At 43.6% G+C, this 12273-nt stretch overlaps 1 protein-coding gene across 4 annotated transcripts in view; it reads right to left on the reverse strand.

The window, feature by feature from the left end:
* Positions 1-9085: 9085 nt before the first annotated feature.
* The window catches only part of RERE (arginine-glutamic acid dipeptide repeats), a 337236-nt gene continuing 334048 nt past the window's right edge, over positions 9086-12273 (reverse strand). For all 4 annotated transcript variants that reach the window (XM_018557505.1, XM_018557504.1, XM_018557506.1 and 1 more), the window contains 2 exons: positions 11905-12073; positions 9086-10457 (listed from right to left, as the gene is read on the reverse strand). In XM_018557505.1, coding sequence (XP_018413007.1) covers positions 10424-10457; positions 11905-12073 — 203 coding nt within the window. In that variant the 3' untranslated portion in view covers positions 9086-10423. The remainder of the gene's footprint in view (positions 10458-11904; positions 12074-12273) is intronic.

The following is a 12273-nucleotide window of genomic DNA, read 5'->3' on the forward strand; positions in this document are numbered from 1 at the left end:
TCCAGCCCCTCCCCCTGTCACAGCAGAGAGCCGTGACAGGATAGAGAAGTGAGCGACGCCGGTATGTGTTCGCTCACTTCCCATCTACTGAGCCGACCTGTGACAGTGTCGTTGTCACAGGTCGGCTAGAACTATGAGGATGAGTGAAAAGCACTCACCTCATAGTTCTCCTTTAAGAAGTGTTGCGACATCCAGACGGATATGTCAGTTAGTAGATTAGTGACACGCAAGGACACTGATGGTGAGTTGTGGAGAGATATATTTGAGTGTCATCAGCATACAGATGGTATTGGAAGCCATGTGAGGTGATCAACTGACCAAGGGAGCCTTGGGGGACCCCTACAGGGAGAGGAGAGGAAGGGGTAGATTTGTAGGCGACTGTCGGGTACCTGGTTGTGGGAGATGCCGTGTCCCTCTGCCGGGACATAGGCAGAGAGGTGATCCGGCAGCACGGGCCGGTTGCGCAGGCGCAGACGACAGAAGGCCCGGCAGATTGCGTCGTCGCGCGGGATTACGTCATCACGTCGGAGCGGCGCGGTGACGTAATCGGGCCGGCGCATGCGCAGTAGCTCATCCTCAGCCTATATAAGGCGCTGCAGGGCGCTCATTCAGTGCTGGGTGATCTTCAGCCAGCACTGGATGTTCGTGCTGTGCTTGCTCTCTCTGGTCATTCACCCTGCCTTGCTCCTGTTCCTTGCCCATTGTGCTTCTTGTTCCCTTGGCTTCCTTGTTACCGACCCGGCTTGTTTCTGGACTTCTCTTTGGCCTTATCCTTGCGCTCTGCTGCTCGCTTGTTACCGACCCGGCTTGTCTCTGGATTTCGCTCTGGTTTAACCCCTTGTACCATATTGCCCGCACGTTACTGACCCGGCTAGTCTCTTACGCTTCCTTCTGCCTTACCCTTAAAGCACGGCGGCTACTCTCCTAGGTCACCAAGTAGACCTCGTGACGTAGAGTTCCGCATCTGGCACTCGTGCATCCCCTGCCTGAACCCTACTGTTTTCAACCCCAGTGGTCATCAGACGGGGTTGCAAGGGAGGTCCTCCTCGTCATCTCGGGCTCGCACCACAAACCTAACAGCGACACTAAAGGAGCGCTTAGATAGGTAGGAGGAGAACCATAAGCGAGCAGAGTCTTGTAGGCCAAGTGAGTGGAGTTTTGTGAGGAGCAGTGGTTGGTTAACAGTGTCAGAAGCAGCAGAAAGGTCTAATATAAAGAGTAGGGAATGGTGGCCGTTGTTTTTAGCAGTTAGTAAGTCATTAGTGAGTTTTAGGAGGGCGGTTCCAGTAGAGTGTAGGGGGCCAAAGCCGGACTGTAAGGGGTTGAGGAGATTGTTATCAGTGAGGTTTCGGCTCAGGTGGTTGTAGATGAGATTGTTAAGGTTGGTGGGGTCCAGTGAAGGTTTTTTTGGGCATTGGGGTGACCACTGCATGTTTTAGAGGGGAGGGAAAGACTGAAAATGTGTATGCTCATAACACTGCCCTTCCGTAGCTGACAGGGAGAGAGCTGGCTGGAGTGGTGCTTTGCTTGTGAATACAGTACAACCAGTCAGAGATAATGTTACAATTTACCAATCTTTAGATGAGGTGCCTGCATTAGTCTTATTTTTTTAATCTTGTCCCTTTCTTTTCACCTGGTAATCTTGTAAATAATGCTTGCGCTCCCCGGGTAGCTAAGCTAACTCCTCTGCCACCCAAGGCAGGCTTCAAACATGTAGAACTTTGATCATACAGACAACATTGTTTTTGCTTCGAGTTTTTACAGAGTGACAAGGACATGGCATTTCTGACACAATCAGCAAGTATTTCCTGTACCTACTAACAATGTTTTTTTGTCTGAAAACGCAAATGAAGCCAGCACATCCAAGGACTAGGAGTCTGCAATGTTTTACATTTTTGCTCTTAGGTTTAGTTATCCTTGACATGTGTGCAAAGCATACAGTAGGTACGCAGTTGCAAACTGTACATAAGAGGAAAAACATGCAAACCACAAACGTGATGCTTCAAGGAAATTTGCAGACAATGAAAATGATTTGTTTTTATGGTCTTTTCTAGAAGATGAAGTCAGTTTTCTTAAGCTGCCATCCTGTGTGATGGGATAAAGGATAACTCTGTAAGCAGAATCCATGGTGCTGCCTGGGTTTATACACTAGATTGTGGATTGCCGCTTCCTTTGGCGTCTGTTAGGAGACAGTGATTTGTTGGTTTTTTCCCCTCGTCTTGAAGAATATGCAAATGCCATTATAACATTTCTGCAATGCTAAATAAAGAACAATGTGCTAGAATAGAACATAAAGTCCTGTAAATCTTCCACTGTAGTTTGCACCTAAATGTGCAGTACTTGGTGCCATCTAGTGGTAAAATATAGAACTATTTCCTTCTCATTTTGTGTAGTCATCTTACAAACAGAAGGCATTCATGTTTATTCCAACACATATCCCAAAATAAGAGTATTTAGAGCCATTTATTTCAAACTGCATACAGCTGTTTCAGGCTGTTTGGCCATCGGCAGTGCAGTGTACCATGGCTTCTATGGAAGTCCTGACAGTACAGAGCTTGACTTTGCTTCCTCCAAATATAGAAAATATTTTACTCTTGCAACATTTTCCACATTGGCTTCTTTTTTCTTCCATAAATATGCAGATCATTGTTTAATAATATTTCTACCTAAAAACCAACACCATTAGCCCAAAACCCAAGTCCTGATAAAAGGATCTTGGCTTTATGTTTTTAGAAAATTCTTTATATATACAGTATTTGCTTCTCCTCTATGGTGACATCCTATAATATACTTTGCTGTTCAATCAAATGGTTCAATAGAAAGGCAGAAATTACACATTCTGAATGATAAAGTTCAATCATTTTAAAATAACACACTGAGCCAAATTCTGTGTACGAGAAAGAGTGCAAACAGATGAGGCTGAATTTACTGGTTGAGAGTAAAAGTTACAAATTAGGGCCGTGTTGCTTATATAATGTTTATTTCCACTGTGTGGTTCAGTGCTTGATTTCAGAAAGTTATTATGTACAGACCTGTAACTTTTGTACTCGTGTTCATGGATGGATTATAAAAGCCATGGTTCCCAAACTTTGGCCTGCTGTTTGCCGTAGACCGGCTCCTGTCAGAGCATTCACCTACCTCAGCAGAAAGGTCACCTGAGGCCTATTCCTCTCCCTCCTTCTGGGGTAGGCATGACCTCTAAGCCAGGCTCTCTGGCCAACCATATGGTTGGAAACAAAAGACAAAAACACAGAAACCTTCAGCATGAACATGCACCCTCAACTTTTCTAAGTGGGGAGAACTTCTTTTTTGAGATTCTTTTGCTAGCCCTTATGTTAGTTCAGCCTAAAGAGCTGTGTACCATTCTGCTCAGCATCCCCTTCCCTAGACCAATCGATTGTCCACCTTGGGACATGTTAGGGCATCAGTTGGGCCTTGTATCTAATGGATCCATCACTTCTGTCCCTGCCTAGAGGGACCCACTTAACTTCAGTCAGCTGGGAGCAGTAAATGGTGACCACTGTCCTACCAATGCTCTGACTTCTCAGTCTTACCCCCGCACACCTAGAATTCTTTGGGGTGTTGACTCCAGTATCTGCACTAGTGTCTTACAACGGCATGCCCAGCTTTGTTAGGGATCAGAGCTGGAAGTTACTTGCTTGCAGACAGTCCTAACAAGTATGGCTCGTCAGTTAATGGGTCTAAAGTATGTTTACTCTCATGCTGGGAGGCAGCAGCACCAGGTTATTTCAGGCAAGTTCCCACTTAGGGTTGCACTGCGGGCAACTACAACAGATCAGTGGGAGTGGAGCTTGGGTCTCCGCTCTACTGAATCGGTATGCCTTCCTTGTTATTCAGTGAGATTTACCGAATATCCCATGCCTCCTTGTATTGGAAACTATAGTGTACCTTTCCCATTGGTCATGCTGACACTAAAGGATTGAAACTGGTTTTCTAAAAGAGTGCAGGGACCACCAGTCACAAAGATACCTGGAATCAGACATTTTTAAGCACACCTTATTCTATAGAATTGGATGTCTGGCCTTGCAGTTATTCTACTCACTAGTGAGGATTCTTGGGCTTCTCTTTTTCCAAGTGGGTGGTTTGGCCTCAGCTGGAACCAGCTTTGAATGTTTTAGTCCTTAAGGCAGCTCTTGAGCAGCACACAATCCCCAGTTCTTGTTCACATTGGGCCTTTAGTGGTTGTTTGCAGTTGCCCACCCCTCAGTTGGGCTTCTTTTAGATGCCCCAATAGTATATGACTTAATTTGCCCCTTAATGGATGAGAGAGGAAATAGAATTTTTGTACTCGCCCCAAAAAGCTTTTTCTTAGAATTCACGAAGTCTATGTGTGACAGAAGCCAAGCTGCTTGCAACAAGCCACTGCAGGTGGAGAACAGCTCCACATTGCTAAAACTCCTTTTTTTCAACACCATCATCCTGGCACAGGGATATCAGCAAATGTGCTCTAAACATCAGAGGAAGGGTTATTTTATTTTTCAAGGTAAGTGCATGTGTGGTGTTGCTGACCACACAATCTTTGCACAATCAACATTAGATCTACTAAAACAGTCATATGAGGACCTATCTAGTCTATACAATCAATCTGCATCCAATCAAGAAAGCCCTTGCACTACATAGTTGTTGGTAGAGCTAAAGGAAGTTGTACAATCAGATTGTAAAGTGTGTGGTGAAATTATGGAAATTATGCTAGGGTCCCATTCATATTTGTGAAAAGGGCCAGAGCACAGAGTCTCCAAAATTTTTGTGAGAGTGCCTGTTCACACGACGTCCGTTTTCTGTGCTGACCTGATCCGTACGCTCCTGCACTCAAAATGCATCCCAATGTGTTTTATGGGCTACAGTTCTCACGTGCGCAGTCCGTTCAGCTTACAACAATGTCACATTTTGTACAGTCAGGAAACGCAAACGCGTCCAAAAATGCACTGCGCTGCAGCTAACATACTAACAGCCCCACTCCAGCAAAAAAAAAAAAAAACGGGAACGCATCAAAAACACGGACAAAATGCACTGCATCAATAGCACCGTGTCTGCAGATCCGGACCTGAACAGGCCCTGACTCATGAGATCAACTGTGTGTGTCAATACAATGATGGTCGCCCACAGCTGTTCGCATATAAATTACACATGCTGGGATTACCTGCAGACGACTGCAATAGGATGCAGACTGTTTGTCTCCAGGTGTGATCATCTGCAGGTAATTACAGCATTTGTGATCACATGTGAACAGCTGCAGGCAGAGGCAACCATCATTGCATTTTACAGCACTTGCCAACTGCAGCTGATCGTATGAGACTGTGGCAAGTGTGACTGGAGCCTAAAGTCCTTCAATAAGCAGATGTGAACACTTCCTCTGTGGACCCTTTATCTGTAGTGAAGGGGACATATTAACCACTTGAGGACCGGTCACTTTACATATTGGCCGGTCCACAACCCTACTGTTCTGAGAGGATGTACCTGTAAATCCTAATGGAACCCCCTGTGCGCCCAACACACACTTAAGCCACTGCTCCCACTATCATTAAACAGCAGAGAGCATTCGCTTCAGGCACAGAGCCGATCAGACTGGCTCGGTGCCTTGTGATCGCTGTGATTGGTTATTCCAGCAATGACATGGCAATGCCCTCCCCTTCCTCTTACAACAGTGGTAGGGGAGAATAAAGGAAGGAATGAATGATTCATTAGTTCCCATTTGAAAAAAGCTGCAGGAGCAGCAAAAAATACTACAGTATTCTTTTTTTATTTTAACGTTCACCCCCCCTAACCCCCCCAGTATATGTCAGTTCCATTCCATCTCTGCACTAAACTGCATATTAACCCCGTCATCTCCCTTATCCTTAACATCTGTACATGAATCCCTTCATCTCTGTCCTCCTACTATATGCCTCCCTGGATTGTTTATCTTCATGTGCGCATTTCTTCATTTCCATAAAATGGTGAGAAAAAATAAAATCACATTGGGGGTGTCTACTTTCCAAAAAGCCGTCATTTCGGCAGTTTTTGTACTGTCCTGACATTTGTATGTGCTATGTTTTATATTGGACTGTAAGGGAAACAGGTTTGTTGTTTAGTATTTTTGGTCTTTTTTTCCTTTATATAGTAAAAAAAAGTGAACCCACCAAAAGAAGCTTTTTCATGGCAATAAAAGTGACAAAATTAATTTGGGTAGTGTTGTGTGACAGTAAATTTCTATTAGGGATGTCCCGATGCCACTTTTTCAGGCCCAAGTACAAGTACATCCCCTCATGTACTTGCCGATAATTTCTATCAAACTTCACAGCACTGAAAACTGTCCTGGTAATAAAGGGAGTGTAATATGCCGCTCCTGAAGTGGTTAAAATTCACATTTGTCATTGATCAACAGGAGCACATATATCCATATCAAATTATTGTTTTGAGTATTTAAAAAATAAAATAAAAAAACACCCCCCTTTTTGTTGCCATGATTATAAAAAAAAACTGCTCCAAGCTCTCATATAAGGGACACATTAATACAGAAAGCCATTTCTTTAATCCACACAAGAACCTGAGTTTAACTTCATATCAGCCTCTTGCAGTCTCTGTACAGCAAACCTCAGGCTGAGGGAGGGAAAACCATAACCCAATCCAAAACTAAATAAAACATTTTTGGAATTACATGCAATTTTTCCACATCTATATCTAAAATGATAAAAGCATTGTTTTGCATATGGTGTAATGTACAGGGCCTCATTCACACGAGAAAAGGCCGGCACGTACAGCTCCATGCTGCGTGCACAGCTGTATCGGGCAGCTCCCGGGAAGGACAGGTGCTGTGTGTGATTAGTACGCAGCCCCTGTCCTTCTCTATGTGATGACGCGGCCATACGCTCACCCGCCCGTGCGGGTGTCAGTACTCGTACGCTGACAGGATGGATCCTGTCTGTGTCCGAGCCGGAACACCTGCACAGACCTGCACTTCGGGTAAGCGTATGGCCGTGTACTCCCATAGAGGACAGGGGCTGCGCACTAATCACACGCAGCACCTGTCTTTCCTGGGAGCTTTCCGATATGGCCATGCACTTAGCACGGAGCAGTACGCGCCGGCCTTTTCTCGTGTGAATGAGGCCTAAAACTGTAGACTTCAGACTTGGAGGGTTTATTGGCAATTTATGTATTTTGGTGTAATGCATTCTTATCAGCATGTATTAAGATTTCTACTTAGAATGGCCATATTCACACATAACATCTTACAATCTGTGCTTCTTACGTGACACTTACTGGGAAGTTTACCCTGTAATAGATTTTCTTTCTTTAGTTAGAATTTCATGACAACCTGATACTTTCCTGGCTAGTAATACTTTGCCAATTCTCTTATATATGCGTGTACTGATCTGCCGGTTCCGTAGCACATATTAACAGACTTGGATTACTGACATACATGAACCATGCAATTTGTTCTACATATTTAGGAGAATCACATTTTGTCCGGAAAGTAGCAGGTTCATGTCATCCACCTTCAACTGAGAGCAAATTGACTTTAATGTCTTTGTTCTGCTACCAACGTTGTCTGACAGACGGCCGCTAGAGGGAGCATGCACACTTCTGAATATTAAACCTGTTAAGATTACAAAGTTATGATAAGTACGCTCTAATTCCAATATGGCTTCCCCTTTAGAGCTTGGGGCCCAATTCTGAAATGCGGTGTTATAGGTCAGGTATTACACGTTATAATGTTCCAGCCCCTTGTAAGTGTAGACTAACGAATGACAGAACCAATTTACGCTTTGCCTGTGGTGTAGCTTGCTTTATTGTTTATGTCCACAAATATTTCCAAAAAAATTACAAAATACTCAAAATGGAGAAAACACAGAATTCACGAATTTCTGGGTTTCTACCCCCATGGCAAACTACTCCTATATACATTAAAATCTTCAAGATATATATATAGAAATGGAGCAGTCTGGATGTACATTCTGCTAAATGGCGCCATGAAACAAGTAGCTTTACAGTTTCTTACACACTGAACGAGGTACGTCCGAAAAATTACAAAAATAGGAAAGAACGAAACAAAGTGGAGTGGTAAAAAGTAACAAAAATAACTGAAAGACAACAGTCAACTTTCTGAAACCGTTTTTTTTCTCTCCTTTTTTTTTCCTGCCAGTGCGGCGGGAGACCGCGTATCACCAGGCCTTATGGCAGTAAAAATTCTAGCCCTTCAGTGCTGGGGAGAGGCCTAGTGCACAACTTACTGCAGGGGGTCTCCTCAACGCCGAACAGGCTACCCACAAAACAGCCTGCAAGGACAAAAGTCAAGCACCCGGACACTTGTGGATATGGAAAGGGAAGAGGTGGAATCCGTACAAATATAAAGGGTACAGCACATTGAAATCTGCAGATATATTCCTAACTGTAGTGTAAAAATGCGATTGCAACTAGGGGAGTTTCAATGCTAATGGCATACGGCCTACTTCAGGGACATCTATCTTTGGCTGGCCAGCTGCTGGTTAAACTGTACTCCCATGATGCTCTGAATGGGAATGAAAGATGGGCTTGGGCACTGCATGGAGCAAGAAATGATCACACCTTTCTGCTGGTTACATTTTGACACTTTTCTCAGTGCTAAATAAACCTCAAATGCTTCACATAATTTTCCATGTAATGTCCTAAATGCACTTAGCACTGACTTGTGCCCACTAGACAGAGAAACCTCTCCCTGGAGGGTCCATATGTAACCTGGGACCAGTGAAATCTAAAGGGGTGGATGGGAGCTGTAGACAAACGAGGTGTGCTTGGGCCGTAACTGGAAGTAGGTGCAAGTCCCTGGTCCTGATCGCCTGCACAAATAAGCTGTATGTGCAAATCAGGATGCTCACTTTTTCTGATCCTTACACCACCCACTGAGTTGAAAAGACAGTGTGATAAAAGTGAAGGGGTGCTTGACTGTAACCTTTGCACTTTGTGATCTGGCGCCGCCCTGAGATGCTGGTCGCCAAAACATAACAGTCGATGCGGCAGGGGTAGTGTCCTGGTTCGGGAAATGGGTTCAGCTAGGAGATTTTGTGAAAGAGAATTCTAAGCATCTGGACAACTGCTTTACAACAGATATTTATTCTTTTTTCATTAACCAAGAATCACGCAGCCAAGAGCCCCGTCTGTTAAAACATCACATGTTGGAGAAGCAGTTACTAAATGTGCCTCAATACAGCTCACCCGCATGCCTAGAGTCCTCATACCATGACACAGGCCTGCCGCTGTGGGGGAAAGGGGTGGCAGAGGGTACATATAGATTAAACATACAAACAAAACAAAAAACCATGAATTTAAAAAATAAGAGCCCAGGTTAAATAGAATCTGTACAAATAAAACCCTTGGCATTATGTATAGCAGGACCCAAAAACAGTAAAATATAGGAGGCTTTCCTTATAAATTAAATAATAAAAGTTCTAACCCTGCAGAAACTTTAATGCTATAAAGTGAAGATACGCACAAGCCTGTGTGCGTTTTGCCTCTACAACTTAAAACGCTGTAGCCCCTATCTACAAGTGAGACGCAAACTTAGGATAAAAACAGAAGAAAAAAAAGGAGGGACCCCCAACTCTCCAGAGATACCCAAAAATCTGGAGTGGATTCAACACAGAGTAAAATCAGATTCTTCCTCTATAACGGACCATTAAGAATGTAGATTATATAGGCTCAGACAAGAGATGTGGAGTAAGCAAAAAGCCAGAACAAGATGGTTTACGAAGTTAAAAAAACTTAAACATGGTGTTATTTGGGCTTTACCACTGCCTCATTGGTAAAGCTTGAGTACCTCTGTGGGTATATTTAAATTCTTAACCCCTTTGCTGCCATAGGCTTAATGTCACAGGATCCAGTGGCAGTCAAGAGGTTAATGGTAATTCACAGGTAGTAACTGCACTGCAGGGACAGTAAAAGAAAAACGGTGTGTCTGCTAAAATCCCCCCTTCAGTCCGTGCTTTTAATGTATTTACAGGGTATGGGCAGACTGGGGCAACTCTGTACAATGAAGATGGTCTCCTGCTGATGTCATAACAGAAAGAATGGATCTGTAATGCAGCACGGGAGACCCAAGAATGCTGGCAGAGTATATTTTCATTTTAGCAAGTCTCTGGCTTTGTGTGCACACAGTGAATGGATGTATCGGGGGTAGCACCTCCAAAAGCACAAGCTGTCAAGTGTCCAGTGCTGTCCCCACCTTTCCCTCCACACCTGCTCCCCTCCCGAGGCTGGGGGAAGAATGTGCCATGCAGGGGGGCTGCCAGTGTGGCTCTGAAGAGTCTTCTTTACAGATGAAAAAGGACAGTTTATGACATGTCTTTAAATACAGAAGGAATCTCGCAGCCTCTGGGGACCCGTCATGTAGAGCCCGACTCTCCTAAGGGAGCTGGAAGGGAGGGAGAGGTCCAAAGTCATCCCTTCGTTACAATTGTTTGTCCCCTTCTTTTTTCAGACGACTGAAAAGACAGGAAAGAAGAAAAAAAAATGACAGGCTGTAATTGGTTATGAAAGGCAAGCTAATGAATGGCATTCTAGACCTGAAACTCTTCTAGAACAAAGACATAGATTGAGGCTTGGCTTCGACATGCAGAGGTTCAACAATTACGTACAATAACAGGTCTTCATCAAGCCTGACAGCCCAGATTTGCTAAACTGGCGTAATGCTAAATTGTCATGTTGGATAACCCTCTGTACTGCCCGGAGCACACATGCCTATGAGGATTACTCCGAGGGATAATTATCCTCCTCCTGACACACTGCTAGAAGGAACCGCACTATATTAAAACAATTAGAAGTAGCTTTTTATTATAAATAGAGAACTCCAAAATAGTAAATGGTCTTTTCTTCTACTATATTCATACGCAAAGGATTATAAAGAACCATAAAGGTAAAGTAACTTGGTCAGGCAGGAGAAGGGAACAATCTAGGATTTGGATCATGAAAAAGCTATCACTCAAACTGCAGCTGGACATTGAGAGAGAGAAGAGAGGAGTTTTATTAACGCCACAGTGTACCAAGAGCTGGAGCTTTAATTGTAGCACTGAGGAGAAACATCTATATCTAACACATCTCAAGTGTTTCACATATAGATATCCATTACAGGAAATACTACGGGGGAATCTATCAAAACTGGAGACAGACAATTCTGGAGAAGATTTGCACAGCAACCAATCAGCTTCTTTGTCTCATTTTCAAATCTTACCTGAGCAAACTAAAGAGAGAAGCTGATTGGTTGCCATGCACAGCTGCTCCGGATTCTGTCTGCTCCAGTTTTAATGAATTCCCCCCAATGTGTTTCTTAGAAGACAAATATTACAATTGATTACAACTGTGAAAGACATCAACATTGGGCAGCACTTTACTAACCCTCCAGTATCTCATCGGTAAACCTCTATATGGATATGTTTATGGTGGAGAAAAATAACCTGATAGGATTTTATGGAGTTATAAGTGTATAATATTAAAAGCTCACCTTTTTGTACACAATGGTTTCAATGAAATGGTATGAAGGGGTGGTAGCTTCTGATGAAATATGAATTTGAATTACCTTACTGATTAGATTCATCTGAGTTCATTTCCCTGAATGGCCATTCTGTAAATAAACATTTGCACTCCCAAATCTGGTTCCCTGATATTTTTGGAGTTTAAATTCTAATTGTACCCTACAAATCTGTAACCCTGGAAAATGTCTCAGGCAGCATATCATTTTAACCATTTTATAAACTCTTGTGATAGATCGTTGCTTAGGAAGTTGGAGGCACCAAACCACCTGCTTCTCCTGAAGTAGTTTCGATAAATAACATTTATTTCCATCATTTTTCTAGCTGCTCTACAACACTGACTGCATTTCATGTGACAGAATCTGTTTAATAACCAAGATAGAATATACAGCCACCAGCTCACCTGTAGTAATCCTCCTGGCTGGGTAAATGCCCACCATGCATGTGAGGGTGACCATGTAACCACTGCTGTTCCATCGCCAACCTCTGCAGTTCCGCTGACTGGGCGTGCATAGCTTGGAGCTGGTGAGCAGCAGACATTTGTGGCGGGAGATCCCGAGGGTAGTGAGCACCTGAGTGAAATACCGCACAAGAAAACAAAAAAACACCATAAAAGAAATGCAAAGATCAACAAAATCTCGTTTCAGCCACAAGTTTTATGTGGTATAAATAGCACAGGGGATAACGAATCTTTCTGATGCCAGAACTAGACAGCAATGCTGATATTGGGACACTTGCTAATGGGGGCTAGATCATAGGAAAACCTTGTAGG

This window comes from Nanorana parkeri, unplaced genomic scaffold (genome assembly GCF_000935625.1).
Source record: "Nanorana parkeri isolate BGI_ZX_2015 unplaced genomic scaffold, ASM93562v1 scaffold287, whole genome shotgun sequence".
NCBI classification, from domain to species: Eukaryota; Metazoa; Chordata; class Amphibia; order Anura; family Dicroglossidae; genus Nanorana; species Nanorana parkeri.